Raw genomic sequence first — 16,768 nt, 5'->3', positions numbered from 1 at the left:
GTTCCCAAATCAACTTTGGGTAGGAAACTAATTTACTAAAATCTTGAGCAAGTCTACATATACATCTGTGTGAAGATATACAGGGGAGAATGATAAAAACACAGCGGCTGTGAAGGATGGGTGGACGATGGAAGCATTCATATATATTATCAGGAGTGTCAAGAGCTCCAAGCATCACACACACCTGCCCTCACTGCTGTTTCTTTAGCAGGCACTAGCCAGAGTTTCAATGGCCCTTTTAACTTCAGGCCTACCTTAAGAGCCATTAATAAGTTCCTTTTTCCTATGCAAGATTGCTTCTGTATTTCCTAATATACCCAGAATCCAACCCCCCCCCCCGGCCAGGAGATGCCCAGTCCACATACCTGCTAAGAAATAAAAGCTTATCCAATGTAATCTCCAAATAAAGTAATAAACCTCCCAGATTACCTGGATCCTGATTGAGTCTTAGCAGCCCTGAGCTCTCCAGCCTATTGATTCTGCTGTTATGGGGACTATATTAGTACTGGTATTGGTAATAGCAAAGCTTGAATGTTGGACACATGCTGCTCTGCTCCTGGAATCTCAGTGTAGGTTGAAGGCTTCCTAACTATATTAAATCCAAGCGCCCTTTTCTCTCCAGGGCCGGGCTCTGGAAAAAATCTGGTTTTGCAAATTGGTAGCAGAAAGCAACTTTGGACAGCATTGCTTGTTTAGTGTCTTTCATGACATCATACAAAACCCTCTCAAGCCCTCTAAACCAGAAAGAAGGTTTGCACTTCAAAAAAACAGAGTAATGGATGGATTTCTTTACATATATGCGATATAGTATAGTAGGGGAGAAGGAACAAACTGATGGCTGAATTGGTGTTTTGATTCATTGCTCTGTTTGTCAATCAAACTCAGATGCCAAGAAGAAGCTGGGCTTACAATGTAGCCGAAGAACCTGCTGTTTTATTTTTATAATATACCTGCCTTCTCTCACTGGCAGCTTGGGGAACAAGATTGAGTTGACTGCTGCTTGGGTAACATTTCTGTTTTAACAACGCAAGTATAAAGGTCAGCTCAGTATTACAGCACAGACATCAAACCATGGTTTTGATGGAGCTTCCAATTAGTTCACTTCATCTCCTTCACTTGCACTCTGCAACCCAATTACTTGCTTCCTCTGCCCGCCACAGGTTGCTATTCCATTCAAATGGATAATCTAGGAGTTGTGTGCACCCTGCAAACAGGGATTGGAACACACCCAGGTCCACATGCAGCAGCAAGCTATGATTTTCCGTGAAAGTGGAAAGTTTCTGGAATGTGACGGAGGGAGGGATTCAAGGAGTGAGCCTGCAGGACCTCCAAGAATTGTTCAGCTAACACCAAGCCATGTCTTGACATTTGGTATGAACCAAGCTACAAGGCCCCAGCCTGAAATTCTGGTTAAAGGATGTCCACTACTAACAGGACTGGAAAGCCTGGTAGCTGCTACGAGCCACATATTTAGCAATAGGAGATCAGATGGAGAAATAATCAGATTTGTCATAAATCAATTCCTTCTGTAATCATGTTCTCCTAGATGCAGAGAAGTTAGCCGTGTTAGTCTGTGGTAGCAAAATCAAAAAGAGTCCAGTAGCACCTTTAAGACTAACCAATTTTATTTTAGCATAAGCTTTCGAGAATCAAGTTCTCTTCTTCAGATGCCTGATACAGAGACTGGTCAAACACAGAAGAGCAGAGGGAAGAGGCAATTAGGAGGGGATTTGATTGCTCCCTCCCCCTCCCCTCCTAATTGCCTCTTCCCTCTGCTCTTCTGTGTTTGACCAGTCTCTGTATCAGGCATCTGAAGAAGAGAACATGTTCTCCTAGCAGGTCTTCCTCAAAACTTGTGCTTTCTTTCATCTGAGAAGTGCCTTTGAAACTGCCCTCATGTGGAACCTGCAAACAACCCATCGTGTTGGATGGGGTCCTGTGGTGGTTCAGAGTCTTCTAGTTTGCTGTCCTCAACTATGCCCATGATATGCTACCCGTTTGCCTGAATGGTAGATCTGCCTCTCATTTCACAGGTTACACTTTTCTTGCCCCTGCCCTCTGCAGTTTATACCTAGGAGTGCTGAGTGGTGAGAAGCAGGTAAGGGTGAATGTAAGCTTGGGAAACTCCCTCTTACCCTCCTAGTTGCTTTTAAGGCACAAGTTGCCCCCTCGGCTCTAAAGAGGGGACAAGAGCTGGAGAAGGCTGGAACACAATGCAAGGTGAAACACAACCCATAGATGACAAGGAGTCCAGGTTTCAGATTGTATTATTTTACTGGAGAATGTCTGTAGGCTGGATGGGGAAGTCTGCCAGGAATTGGGGCTCCCCCACCCCCAACCAGGGCCGCACCCATTACTCCCCACATTTATTGGAACGATAAAGTGCTCAAAAGGGGAAAAGTGTGGGGAGGAACTGGCACCAATACGTGCATGCACAGTGCATACACACACACACACACACACACACACGCACGGCTGAGGCAACCCCCCGGGGCTAGGTGGAAGGTAGCTGCTGGACCTGTTGCCTAATGTTCATCAGCACTCCTATCTGTCCCTTGCTCATGCTCTGATTTCAGCACCCTGCTTTCCTTCTAGGGGGAAGAGATGAAGGCAACAGTGGTGAATACAGTCCCGCCCCATGGCCCATCACAGGAGGGTCAGGCTTCTGAGAAAGAGGAAGCAATACCATAGGAGCAGCTCAATGAGTCCAGTGCAGGCATCTCTGCCCATTCCATGTTCTTAAGAATGATGCATTCCTTGTTACAAGGCAGCTGACGCTGTGATCTGTGGCTGATCACCACCTCTAACTGTAAGCCAAGTTTCCTCTTGTTGCTGTGGAAGTACCCCAGTTTTCATCACAAGAGATCCACAGTCACGGTACAGCCAAGAATATATAGGGTGTCTCAAAAAGGCAATTATCCTTAAGCCTCACTCCCATCATTCCTATGCGCCATGGTTCAACTTCATGTGCGAATGAATGAGTTTTAGTCACACAGGCAAACCTGGCTTTACTAGTGCACAGGAGCATTGGGGAGTGATCAACATGAGGTCTGGCAAGTGGGCAGTGGGTGTGTGTTTCTGGTGGCAGGTGTAAGTCACCTGAATCAGACTGGGTACTAGTTTGGCTGTACTCAAATTATATACATACAATGCAATCCATCCCAGTCTAACTTCATGTAAGTATTGGGGGGCAGCGTGTTACATGAGCCAATCTGGTTCTGCTACACTGAAGTGCTTGGTTCCAGTTGTGCACTACAGCACAACTTTGCTACAGGCTCGCTTGGTCCGTGACTGCAGGGAACACTATTGATGCAGACAGGCTGTGTCTCTGAGCTACGGTGTCTGTCTGTTCCTGGCAACAGCAGCAGCAGGAAGCAGCTGCCTGCCTGCAAATACAAGAGAAGACCCACTTGTGAATTACAGCATGACTGTAAGTATCTCAATGAGACAGCAATGCTACAACCCAACTGTACATACGATTGGCAGGGTTGTATACTGCATACACACACATTTTCATCAGTGAGCTAGCTCACTGCACTTCTAATACATGAAAACTCTTGTGTTGTAGGATCAAGTTTTTTGGGGGGGGGACTTGGGGGGGTAGTATTTTGAGAAGAAGCCAGCATTGCACTAAATGACCTCCCTCTTTCTTGAAGCAGCTAGCTCTGACAGGCTTATTTTTTGTGTCTGAATTTCGAACACCAGAAGAAAAAGATAATTTAAAAAACCATTTTTCAACTGAATAACCGGACCGGCACTTTTAAAATAAAATTCAGATAAAGCACGAAGCAGGACTAGTGAGAAAATCTGCTTTCACCCACAGTTGTCTAGGTGTGTCAGTATAAAAGATGAAGGAAATCACTGTTCCCTCTGCAGCTGCCCCCTCCACAGCTGCATACACCTGGCCTTTTTTTGTATGTCTGCATGCAGCCTGGTTGTAGCTGCCAGTAACTACCTAGATAAGTGCACAGGAGAAACTACAGGAGGCCACATCTCTTGCTCTCATTCACATACACACGCATACATATACACGCACACAGACACAAAGAGCCAAAGAACCCTTCTGCTTGATGAACTGTGTTTCCAACTGCTACCCCTTCCCAGATAGGAACACTTGAAAGTAGTCCGGCATGTGCGTGTTGGATAGGGGTGACCCCGCAATCCACTATCTAAAATAAAGTCCCCATAAAGTTGGCACCTGGATTCCAGGTTCCGGAGGCAGGCAGGTGGACGGACACAAAGGTATTTTACAAAGACTACAAGATGTTTTCTTCTGTTTCTTAAAAAACCTCCCCAGTCCCTTCCCACCAGCGTCATAAGCCTCTGCCCCCCTCCCCCCTCCCCAGTTGCACAGGCACCGACCACCTTCCCTTTGGTGGCGTTTGCGAGGTCCGTCACTTGTAGAGCAGGTGGACGCGGCTGCCGTCACAGTTGTTTCGTCCCAGCTTGTCGGCTTGTTCAGCCACGAGGCAGCGGACGAGAGGCAGGCTGGGCTGGTAGAGGTTGGGGCCTGTGGCTGCTGAGGCCGAGGCTGCGTTGTTGAAGTGGTTGTCGGCTGCGCAGTTGGAGGAACGTCGACGCGACCGCAGCTGCTGTCGCTCTTTGAGCTGTTGCTGGAGCTCGGAGACACGCTCTTCTTTCTGTTGGGGACAAAGGCAGGAATAGTAAACCGGGGGTCATAAATCCTTGCAGTATCCTAATAGAGGCCGTGCAGACCAGAACATGGTCACTAGACTCCTATTCCCTTTACAAACACATCCAGGTAGTGGTTGCCTGGCAACCAAAGTAGGATTCATTCTCTTGGCCAACTAAATATAAAGCAGAGTGACCTAAAGGGAAGACAGAAATGTCTGACTAGCAGTTGACTAGGAAGGTGATGCTGGGAAATGATAACCAAAGGGCTGGCATAGCATTGTAGGTTTCAGGGTATAAGCAGGGAAGCTGACTGAAAGAAGTGGGTAGATTTCGCCTGGGGAAGATAACTCTAAGGAGAGAGGTGGTCATGCTCTTCAAACACATGAAGGGCTGTCTGTTGGGGCTGCAGAGGGCAAGACTAAAGGCTTCAGGTCCAGGAAAGCAGGAGAAGCTCCTTTACAGCAAGAACAGTTTGGCAACGGGCCTTACAAGTAGGCACGTGAGGGGCTCCCCCTCAGAGGATTCCAAGCAGAAAGTGGACAGCCATCAGTCGGCAGCGCTTCAGCTTTGGATTTCCTGCACAGAGCAGAGGGCTGAACTGTAGGATGACGTGCAAGGCTCTGCGGTTCAAAGTAAAACACAAATCCCCTTGCATCTTAAAGACTAACAACGTTTATTTTCTATATGAGTTTCTGTGTGTCACTGAAATATTGAAATGCATGTCTTTAAGGTGCAACTGGATTTTCGTTTAATTTTACAAGGGCAGACTAACATGGCCACACCTTTGCAAACACCTGCAGTTCAAACTCTACGCTGGTGTGAACTCTCTGCAGGCCTTACTCATCTTACCAGTAACATTTGGCTGAAGAAATGCATGGTGTGATGTCATCATGATTAGTATTTTCCTGCCCAGTTCATTGCTTGGAGTTTGCATGAGACAGGGGAATGAATGGTTTCGGAGAGATGCCATGTGTCTGTGTTTGGTTGCAGGGAGGTGAACAACAGCGAGGCATTCCCTGTGATTGGTAGTTTGGCACAAGCGATTTTAGGCAGGTTCTCCTAGGAGCCCTGTGGTGCAGAGTGGTAAGCGGCAGTACTGCAGCCCAACCTCTGCTCACGACCTGAGTTCGATCCTGGCGGAAGCCAGGTTCAGGTAGCCAACTCAAGGTTGACTCAGCCTTCCATCCTTCCATGGTCGGTAAAATGAGTACCCAGTTTCCTGGGGGTAAAGTGTAGATGACTGGGGAAGGCAATGGCAAACCACCCTGTAACAAAAAAGTCTACCAAGAAAACGTGATGCAACGTCCCCCTATGGGTCAGTAATGACTTGGTGCTTGCACAGGGGACTACCTTTACCTTTTTACCCCATTCTCCTAGCCTTAGTCCTTCAATTGTGATGTGGGGATGCTTGACCCACCCTGCAGGATGTTATAAAGATTATCAACATAATATACACAAAGAGCATTGAATATGCAGGAAAAGTATTATACAAACTGACACTACAAAGCCACACTGTGCATATAGTCGAGTACTAATTAAAAAAATCAACAAAACCACCCTCACAGTCCTAGCCTTTACACGGACATACAGGAAATGCACAAAGATTAGCTCTAGAAAAAAAGGGATAACATCGGTTATAGGAAATGTAATAAGTGGCCACAGTTACAGTGAGAATCAAGGACCTGGGAGAACCAGGTTCAAATTTCCACCCTGCCATTAATTTTTATTTATTTTTATTTATATTTATAGTTTGCCTTTCTCACTGAGCCCCAAGGTGGATTACACAGTATAAGTCTATGCAAACAACATCTGGGACATTCAATAAACAATACAATAGGGTATGCATTGCAGAATTTTGAAAAGAAGCATAAAAATGGAAGCTTATCGGGTGACCCTGGGCCAGTCTTTCTCTCTCACCCTGCCTTACCTCACAGGATTGTTGTGAAGGACTAAGGAAGGAGGAAGGGACCATGTATGCTGACCTAAGCTTTGGGACAGAAGCGTGAGATAAAAACGTGATAGACAGACAGACGTGCCCCTGATTTCAAAGGTTCCCCCTCCCCTCCTCCCCCTCTCACCTCAGAGATAATCTTCTCCAGTTCACGGTTCTCCTTCTCCAGGATCCGCGATTTCTCTTCCTCGTTGTTGTTGGTGGATGAGCCTGTCTTCATTGTGTCCTGTTGCTCTGACTGCCACTCACCCCGGGTGATGAGACGACGCATCTGAAACGACAGCCCGCACTCAGCAAAATGGCCACCGAACGGGCAAGAGCCTGAGGCCTACAGCTAGACAGATGCTGGATGAAAGCAAACACAGCTAGGATGGAAGAAATGCCTGGTCGCTAGTGACAGAGCATCTGCCTTATTCTAACTTGTCTGAGGCATAAAGAGGCCAAACAGCCAGCCGTTAGGGGGAAAGCAGCAGCTGAGGGAAAAATGGGTCCTGCTACACTGACTAGGAGTTCTCTCTGTGGCTCAGCCACACTCTCCTACTTGGCCTCTCCTTCTATCAGACCATCTGTTGGTCCTTATCATTTCTAGCTCAGCCATGTTTACCTCCAGCCACGCAGGTCATGCTGCAAATCTGCCACCTGACCCTGACAACCATTCCCCTCTCTACAACCCCTTCCTTTTCTCCATTGGCTTTCAGTTTTGCTCTGAACTCTGGCAGAGATCCTCACAAGTTTCAAATTGTTTTTCTTTCTATATCACTTAAATAACAGTGGTTAAGAAACAGGGAGAGGGTCCCATGTTAAATAAGAAAGGGATGCCGCATAGCTTCCCCTGTCACTGTGTTAACTGGGTATTCTTATCTGTGGGTAGATAAACAAGGAGTAAAGTGGCAGCAGTAAACCTCAGTGAGATGCCATTGTGAAAGCTAGTTAGCCTACTATGTGGTAAAAGCGCCTGGATATGTGATTGGGTTCAATGAAGTCTCACATGCTTTGGGGTAAATGAGGAAGCACTGGGAACGGTCAACAGAGATGCAATCTCTACCCATGGTTATGAACCCCTGTGTGCTTATTCAGAAGCAAAAGCCAAGTTCAATGAGGCTTACTCTCAAGTGAGTAGAAAAGAGCAAGAGTCCAGTAGCACCTATAAGACTAACAAAATTTGTGTTAGGGGATGAGCTTTCGTGAGTCACAGCTCACTTCAGCTCACTTCTTCATCTAAAGAAGTAAGCTGTGACTCATGAAAGCTCATACCCTACCACAAATTTTGGTAGTCTTATAGGTGCTACTGGTCTCTTGCTCTTTTCTACTGCTACAGACAAACTAACACAGCTACCTATCTTGATCTATCTCAAGTGAGTGTAGTTTCAGGGCTTCTGTCTCAGCATAATACAATCACCTTTGAAACAGAATGTATATAACCATGGGGGCTAGAAACTTGGTTTTGTTTGTAAATGAAACTTGAGGTTCTTAGAGCTTGGGTTCGTCACTTGCTGGATAATGTGCTACAAGTCAGCTGCTCTACATCCTCAGCATGATCACAGTCCCCAGTGGTTACCTTGGGCACAAAGAGAACAACCAGGGTGATGTAGGAGGAGAAGACAATGGCGAGCGAGGCAAAAGCGAAGGCTGCATCCTGTTGCCTGTTGAGGATCATGGTAACGGGAGCCGTGATGAGACACAGCACCTGGGATAGGGAGAGATCCAGGAAGGTTGGAGAGCTTGCAACTACCTGGAATTTGCATACTGTAAGAGTCATCAGGAAGAATGGGTGGGCAGCAGAGAGGTGCTGCAAATGAATGATTTTAATTGACTTCACCCTGTCTCTGCAGCTCAGGATAAGTAACAGCATTCATCTTGATGACAAAGCTCCATAAAAGCAAATTATCACTGCATTGCTGAGAATGGAGGCTAAGAAGAAGAAGTGACTTGTACAGGCAATAAAGGGGTTGCAACTGCCTAACAGCAGCCCTGCTAGATTAGACCTCAGCATCTTATTCTCCACAGTGGCCAAACAGATGCCCTAGGAAGCCCACAAACCGAGAAAGGAAGTACACAGCTTGGAAAGATCCCTTCGGAACTCTTTGCAATGCATGCGGGTTTTCATCCTGAATAAATCAAATGTTATTATTAATTATTATTATTATATAAATCAATTGATATATATTATATAAATCAAATGTTGTTGTTGTTGTTGTTGTTATTTGGTGTTATCTGCAAACCCGGCCACCTCTGTGCTCACCTCAGCACCAAGTTATCTATGATGCTTTAAACCCAGGTGTCCAAGTCAAATGAGCATTACCAACACAGGCTCCAGAAACATAAAGCCCGCTTCCAAAACTCATGGAGAAGCAAGCATGCAGGAAGTGTAATACGGGAGAGGCTGAGACGCAGGATCCTATCTACTTTTGCTGAAGACTTGGGTACACAAATGTGGAACCCATTCAGCACCCCCCCACCCCAGCACTGATCTCTACTAGCCCACACAACAAGCCAGAACTGAAAATCAGAGCAGTTCTCATACCCATCTACAAGGAAGTGGTGGTGGTGGAGAGTGCCCTCAAGTCATAGCTGACTTATGGCGACCCCTAGCGGGGTTTTCATGGCAATAGACTAACAAAGGTGGTTTGCCATTGCCTAGGAAGAACGTTGTGAAAAACCGTGCCCCTTCTCCCTAGAGGTCTTGGGTTCAGGATTTGGCATTTTCAGCCCTGTGCCGTAGGTTCAAATCCTTCTCTATTTGCTAACCCAGCTAGTTCTGTCAGAATACCCTGAGGCTCTTTTATTCCACTGTTTGGTCCAAATGTCAAGCCACTCACAGCCACGTTGTAGATTGCCATGCCCACGGCGCGGTGATCGTTGATCTTTTCCGTAGAGACGCCCTTTGTCTCGTAAGCAAGGAAGATGCCGAGTAGCAGCAGCAGCCCCTTGAAACCATAGAAGATACCTGTAGGAAGGGAGGCAGGCAGATAGTAAGTGGCAAAAGCCAGGAAGGAAGGAAGGCACTGCAGGATGTTGGATTGAGGTGATGGAACTGGGCGGGATATCAGGCTGGAGAAAAGAGGCATGAAGGCGAGTTTAGCTGTGTGGGTCACTAGGTAGAAGGGAACATCTGAATATACCAACCCCCAAAACTCAGCAACTCTAATGCAGCAACAGGCCTCCAACATTGTTCAGACCACAATTCAACATTAGATAGTTTGTTGGTGCCAACGCTGGATTGTTTCAGAGCATTTTTAGTGTAGGTTATGCGTAGTAATCTCCATCATCAGGGCTGCATATGCCCTGCAATTCCATAAAAGCGCATGGCACAGGATGTAACGTTAATTTTTTAAAGAGAAGAACGCAAACTTTTAGCTCTTACAGCTGTGAAGTGTGTGGGGAGACTCTCACTGAACTTCCAGAAGTGCAGCTGAGGACAATTTGTATTATCAACGGGTGGGATTTCAGGACGTGCTGTTGTTCCTTGTCCCTTCCCATTACCAGCATATACACAAAAATTGGGTCAGTCAAACTAATATATGAAAATTGTTTCATCTGGGCAGACTGTAGAATCTAGATTTTCTTGGCGAGAGGGCTTGGGATAGCCTGATTCTTTTTATTTTGATTTATTTTAATGCAGAGTGTTTCCAATCCCTTCTATCATAGATCCCAGCTTGCAGCCAGTGGTAATGAATGACATCTGACTTCCTTTTCACAGCCCTGATGGTCCTTGAATGGGGACGAATGGGGTTGCTGGAGGGACAGGAAAAAGGGGGGGTAGCTTTAAATATTGGGGTGAGGAAGAGATTGGAAAAAGCCAGACCCCCTTGGGAGGCTCACCCAGCCAGGTGTTCATCTTGTTGGAGCTGCAGTGCTCGAGCTGGGGGAGGATCAGGACGTCAATATCACTTTTGGGCTCCTCTTTTGTGAATTCCTTCAGGAGACACAGGATGGAGATGTTGGCAGAAATCAGGGCAGGCAGCAGGTATTGCCAAGCAGCAGGTAAGCAAGTGGAACCCGTTAATGAGTCAACAATGTCTGTTACTGTCGCATTACATTTACAGAGAATAGCAGCAGATCCCATGCCTCAACTGTATGTGGAACAGCATAGCGGTGGACAGGTGCCCTTTAAAGTGTGGATGGGAGTGCCATTCATTTTTTTTTAAAGTTTATTAGCTACCTCACCTTTTCAGTATTTTCTTCTACTTTGTATTAGATTCTTGCTAACGCTATGTCTTTTAAAACTTCTATCTGTTTACCCTATGGCATTGTTTATGGAAATGTCCTTGATACCGTATGCAAATGTACAGGGCTTTTTTCTAGGAAAAGAAGTGGTGGAACTCAGTGGGTTGCCAGCACATGGGGAAACTCTTGGCGAGAGGTGGCGCCCCTAGTACCACATGCGCACACGGAGGAGTTTTTTAAAATTTAAATCGTCCTCAGTGAAAATGGTCACATGGCTGGTGGCCCCACCTCCTGATCTCCAGACAGAGGGGAGTTTAGATTGCCCTCCGTGCTGTGCGCGGAGGGTGATCTAAACTCTCCTCTGTCTGAAGATCAGGGGTGGGGCCACCCAGCCATGTGACCATTTTCAAGAGGTGCCGGAACTCCGTTCCACTGCATTCCTGCTGAAAAAAAGCCCTGGAAATGTACTTGATACAGATTGTACTAACCTTATACTGTGTAATCCGCCTTTAGTCTCAGTGAGAAAGGCGGACTATAAATGACATAAACAATCAAACAAGCTTAAGGCAGCTCAGAGCATTAAAACAAAATATCCAAAGCTAAAACATATTTGGTATAGGGGCGAAGGACCTCATGACTGTACTGCTCTTTTGTACAATACTCTTACATGCCCCTGCACTCAAACAGCAGCAGCAGGACTCTGTTCCGCTATATTGGGGACCACAATTGGAGGGGGCTGCTAAGAAACTGAAAAGGATTTAGAGGAGCACCAGAAGCAAGATGAGGTCATGAGGAAGATGCTGTCAGTGCAAGGTTGATAACGGTAAACATGAAGTTATAAACTGTAAAACTGCAAAACTTATTTAACCAGGAAGCTTATAAATGCCAGTCTTTGACGGATGTTGGTTAATTACTGGTAAGATGCATACCAAAAGTCTCTCTCACACCACATTAGCAAACATATCGTCTTGTGCTAGTGGCAGTGAAGCCTGGCTACGAACAGAAGAGGGGATCCTTAGTGGCAAGCAGAAAGACTCAGTGGCACTCTTCTTCATTATCACTTGACATTGACAAGCCTTTAGTCCTGGTACTGAAAAGAGTTCCCACGATTTAGCCCTGGATCAAATGAAGCCCCACATGCCTCATCTTTTGGAATGCCCCTTGATTAGACCAGCTGCAAAGATTTAAAGTCTGTTACCTCAATGGTACGCTGCAGCGGGTCAACTATTTGCCAGATAGCCAAGATGACAACATCAATCCCGACCAGCAAGCCAACGGTGGCATATAGCTTCCAGGGTTCCAGAGTCTGGAAGAAACAAGATAATGGGTGAGGGACAGAGACCTGGGCTGGCCTGGCATCCCAAGGGGCTCAAAAGGACATTCTGGAACACAGGAAAATGAGCCTCTTCCAGAGGAGCTACTATAGCCCAAGCTCCCTAAATTCAAAATACCACCAAACAGGAAGTTTGGCTGGTACCTCAACAGTAATACACCATCTAACAAAGCAGGGCATACGAATTATATAGGAGCATTAAGAGCACAAGATCTATATAGGAACATTAAGATTTGAGTCCAGCGGCACCTTTGAAGACCAACAAGATTTTCAGAGTATAAGCTTTCATGAGTCAAAGCCCCCTTCCTCAGATATAGGAATGTTGCAACAGCTTGCCAGCTTCTAGCACCTGCTGAGTACGATCTGGACTGCTTTTGTTTATTTTTTGTCCTTGCAGGTACTTAAGCTTGGGCATGCCCAGAGGCACAAGGCCTTAGGTGCAAGCCAAAGGGTTTGTGACCATTAGCTCTCAGCCTGTAACTCACCCTGAGAGCTGAGACAGCTACGCCAGCGCATGAGCACCTGCCCAAAATGTGTTAGCTTTTTAATATTATAATTTTTCTTTGCCTTGTTTATTTAAATTATGCTGTTTAAATTGGTGTTTTTGGAAATTTCTGTAAGCTGCTTTGGGGTTCCTTTGGAGACAAAATGCAGCATAGAAATGCCAGAATCAGATCACCTGCTCCAAGGACCCTACTTCTTACAGTGGCCAACCAGTATTTCCGGGAAGCTCACAAGCATGGCATGATGACAAGAACCCTTCCCTGTGGTTAGACCCCAGCACTTAGTATTCAGAATGCAGGGACTCTGAACACTTAGCTAACAGCCATTATTAGGTCCATCCTCTATTCATCTGTCAAATTCTTTTTGGCAGTCGCCATATCCTGTGGCAGTGGATTCCGCAAGTTAACTCTGTGTTGCATGAAGTGATTTTTTTTTAAATGACTGCCAATTGATTCTGTTGGATGACCACCAATTTTCTTGCCTTATGAGAGAAGGAAAAACCATCTAAGTTATATCAGCTCCGACTAGGGTTGCCCGCCTCCAGGTGATAGCTGGAGATTTCCTGGAATTACAACTGATCTCCAGGCAACAGAGATCAGTTCCCTTGGAGAAAATGGCTGCTCTGAAGGGTGAACTCTATGGAATGATACCCCATTGAGGCTCCTCTCCAAACTCCACCCTCTTCAGGCTCCACCCCCAAAATCTCCAGGAATTTCCCAACCTGGACCTGGCAACCCTATCTCCGACACCATGGTAAGGTCTGTGTCTGGATAGAACCCTACCAACGAGATATGTCCCTTCAAAAGCCATTTTTGTGTTCTCAAGGGGATGGAATCCATCCTGTGAATGTATTTGGTAACACAGAGAGCCTATTTCAAACCCAAGTTAGTGGTAATGAAGACATTCAGATAAGCGGATCCTGAAGACACCTGTTACCACCACAGGAGTGTGAGAATACTTCCATTCAAAGACATAAAAGCTATGAGAGAAATCTACCATTATTATAAACTAATTATCCTAATGAATCATGTGAAGTGTATAGAGTGGGTTGGATCCAGCACAGTGCTTCTAGGGGCGGAAAGACTTCCATCCACAGGGTGCAACTTTCCCCCTTCCCCTGTTTCTGGGAGGCATTTCAAGCTGCCGCATGAAAGGAAAGCTGAGAAAATCATGCTCTGTGGGCGGAAGTTCTTGTGCCTGCGGAAATGCTACGCTGGATTCAACCTGCATTTATAGAATGGAGATAGTTTTCCTCCCAAAATAACCACTGCAAGCTGAATGATTAAAAAGAAGCGTTAACAGTACTAGGGGGTATAGGCCAAGTATTAATTCACATCACATAGACATCTAACACAACACTGTATTAGTCAACAACAATCTGTAGTTCACACTCTAAGAGCTAGTGTGAGACAGACAATGAAGGGATTCTCTTAAAATCACAAATTGGGAACAAATCCCCCTCCCTCCCACGCCTTATAGGTGGCACAACAGCATAGATGTTAATCACAGTTAAGGCTAGTCAGATTCTTCATTTAACTAGGATTTGTTATCAGATTCACACAGTGTTAAGAATCCTGGCTAAAGGGAAATCCATTAAGCAATCGTCATGGTTCACGTAAGAGGCTTATATAACCCCTTAGGCTCAGATGTCACAAACAAATTTTAGTGGGTTGGATCCTGTGGATCCGTGCTGCTACTGGTGGTACTTTCCTCCAGTGTAAGGAGTCTTTCCCTGATGCAAGAGTTTCCTGTATTGGCAAAAAAGCCTCTTGTGCTAGAGGAAGATACCTTGTGCTGGAGAAAGCACCACGGCCGACAGAAAAGATCTGTGAGATATGACCCAATTTGTTCATATTGGGCACACAGCCCTTGGTTAATTGCTGTGTCCGTGTGCTCCCTTCCCCGCACACGGCACACTGAGTTCAGAGACACAAGTCTTCAACAGTCTGTGACATCTGAATGAAGGTATCTTAATAAATGAAGGTTAGTGTTTTTTCGTGGTAACTTGGATCTGTGACCATCATTTAATGCTGGTCAAAACTCCCAGTTAAAGGTAAAGGTGCAAGCACCGAGTCATTACTGACCCATGGGGGGACGTCACATCATGACGTTTTCTTGGCAAACTTTCTACAAGGTGGTTTGCCATTGCCTTCCCCAGTCATCTACACTTAGGAAAAATCCCACCATAGGGAGCGAAGGCATCTGCATTCCGACATCAGAACTAATGGGAGCTAGCTAAAAAGATCCTTATAAATCATGCAAGGGAGGCCAATTAGCCAAGTTTATGACCGGTCACATACAAACTTTGTTCTTAACATATGGACAAAGCCTAAAGCCTCGTTAAAGCTAGAGACAGGAAGAATATGCTCGGAAGAGCAGTTTATGGCGTGAGGGCACATTCCCAATCTCCTAAACATGCCCTCCCCATGTCTGCCCCAACCCTGAAAGGTCACCTACTCAATAATATATTTTCTCTCTCTAAGTCTTATATATTACATTTTTAATATTTTAAACATTCTATTACTGCTTTCCCCATCTTTATTAGCCATATCGTAACGGACAATAATGCTTTCTTTTGCAAGTATTGCACAATAATGCACTTTGCTGCCAATAAAACAATTTAAAATATGACAATTTTTAACCAGAACTTTTGTCTCATAAGCTGAATGCCAATAAATTTATGAAAGTGAAGCATCTTCTGAGAAATCAGGATTACTGTATATACTCGGAGTAGCCTTAGTGGTCCCATACTAAAGACTACAGTCATTTATTTAAAATATTTATATCCCACCTTATCTTGTGAGGCTCAAAGTGGCTAGCAAAGCAACAGTGTGTTGCAAACAAATAAAATACACTATCAGTGAAATCCTAAGCAGAGTTATTCCAGTCTAAACCCAATGGGCTTAGACTGGAGTAACTCTGCTTAGGATTGCATCGTGTAACAACCAAACAAACTTTATTGATAGGATAAAAACAATGCAGCTTAATCTAGGATTGCCAACTTCAGGTTGGGAAATTCCTGCAGATTTGGGGGTGGTGCCCGGGGATGCCAGCATTTAGGGAGGGGAGGGAGGTCAAGATTTCATGAATGCAAAAAGTGAAGGTGCCCTCCGCACCGGTTCTGGTAAACCATTCCAAAGGACTGATCTTACCACACAAAAAGCAGACAACCTGACTGTTGCCAAGCATACAATCCTAATAGAGGGTGGCACAAGGAGAAGACTGTCTGAACAGAACAGTTGGTGCATGGGAGTATATTAATAGAGGAAAATGTACTAAGTGGTTGAGAATGGATTGGTTTAGCTTCAGAATAGGACATTGAGGATAGCTCACATTGCAGAACTGGATTATGGACAATGAAATTGTAACCATAATTCTTAATCATTGTTTTTGTTGCATTTACATTGTATTGACTTTTGTTTAAACAATAAATCGATGGTCGTTATTTAAGATAACTTCAAATGTTATGCACAAGGTCCCCTTTCTCAGACACCCAAAGTAAAACAACTGAATCTAGAGGTAGAATAGCGCTTAAGCACAACCTTCTCCTCTCACAATTTTTACTCAGGGGCATACCCTCCAAATAGGAAAGAAAAACCAGCAAGTGGAGCGGTGATGCTTCCTGGTTGTCTCTGCAATAAAAGGCAGGAAATCCTGCAGAAACCTCCTAAGATGCAAAAAGTACCCATAATCCTGCAAACTCTCACAAATGCAAAAGCACTGACTTTTGTGAGAGTGCTGACTTGCTGGGAAGTCTTTGTGATTTGACAACGATGATTTTTAAAACAGCCAGCCTCAATATCACCAGTACCAAACATATCCCCGTTTCTGAGAGCATGCATGCATACAATCCCTCACCTTCCGCCGCTCTTTCTTGTCTTCCTTCTTGGTGAAAACAGTATGCACCCACCAGATCTTGGTGAACATGCTGCCATAGCCCAGGCTGAAACCCAAGCCCAAGAGCCAAAGCCGAGCCTGTGGGTGGAGACGAGACCCATGGTGAGAGCACCTTCTACTGCCAGATTTTACCCAGAGTGCCTAAGAACTGCCAAGTCTTCCCACAAAGCAGCAGCAGGGAAGCTTGGGTAACAGACGTTTGTTAAATGTAGTGAGTACATAAGGTCACTTCCAAAGACATACAAAGTGGGGGTGGGAAGACCATTTAAAGCACAGCAGGA

At 45.4% G+C, this 16,768-nt stretch overlaps 1 protein-coding gene across 1 annotated transcript in view; it reads right to left on the bottom strand.

The window, feature by feature from the left end:
* Positions 1-4,359: 4,359 nt before the first annotated feature.
* The window catches only part of GABBR1 (gamma-aminobutyric acid type B receptor subunit 1), a 33,421-nt gene continuing 21,012 nt past the window's right edge, over positions 4,360-16,768 (bottom strand). Inside the window, 9 exon segments of the mRNA XM_054977131.1 lie at positions 4,360-4,461; positions 4,463-4,519; positions 4,585-4,640; positions 6,714-6,857; positions 8,145-8,273; positions 9,406-9,533; positions 10,409-10,502; positions 11,952-12,059; positions 16,449-16,565. Of these exon segments, the coding sequence (XP_054833106.1) occupies positions 4,395-4,461; positions 4,463-4,519; positions 4,585-4,640; positions 6,714-6,857; positions 8,145-8,273; positions 9,406-9,533; positions 10,409-10,502; positions 11,952-12,059; positions 16,449-16,565 (900 nt within the window). The 3' untranslated portion in view covers positions 4,360-4,394.

The sequence above is a fragment of the Eublepharis macularius genome, chromosome 4, assembly GCF_028583425.1.
Source record: "Eublepharis macularius isolate TG4126 chromosome 4, MPM_Emac_v1.0, whole genome shotgun sequence".
Lineage (NCBI taxonomy): Eukaryota > Metazoa > Chordata > Lepidosauria > Squamata > Eublepharidae > Eublepharis > Eublepharis macularius.
The sequence above is the reverse complement of the archived record's forward strand: the minus strand, read 5'-3'. Positions and strand labels throughout refer to the sequence as shown.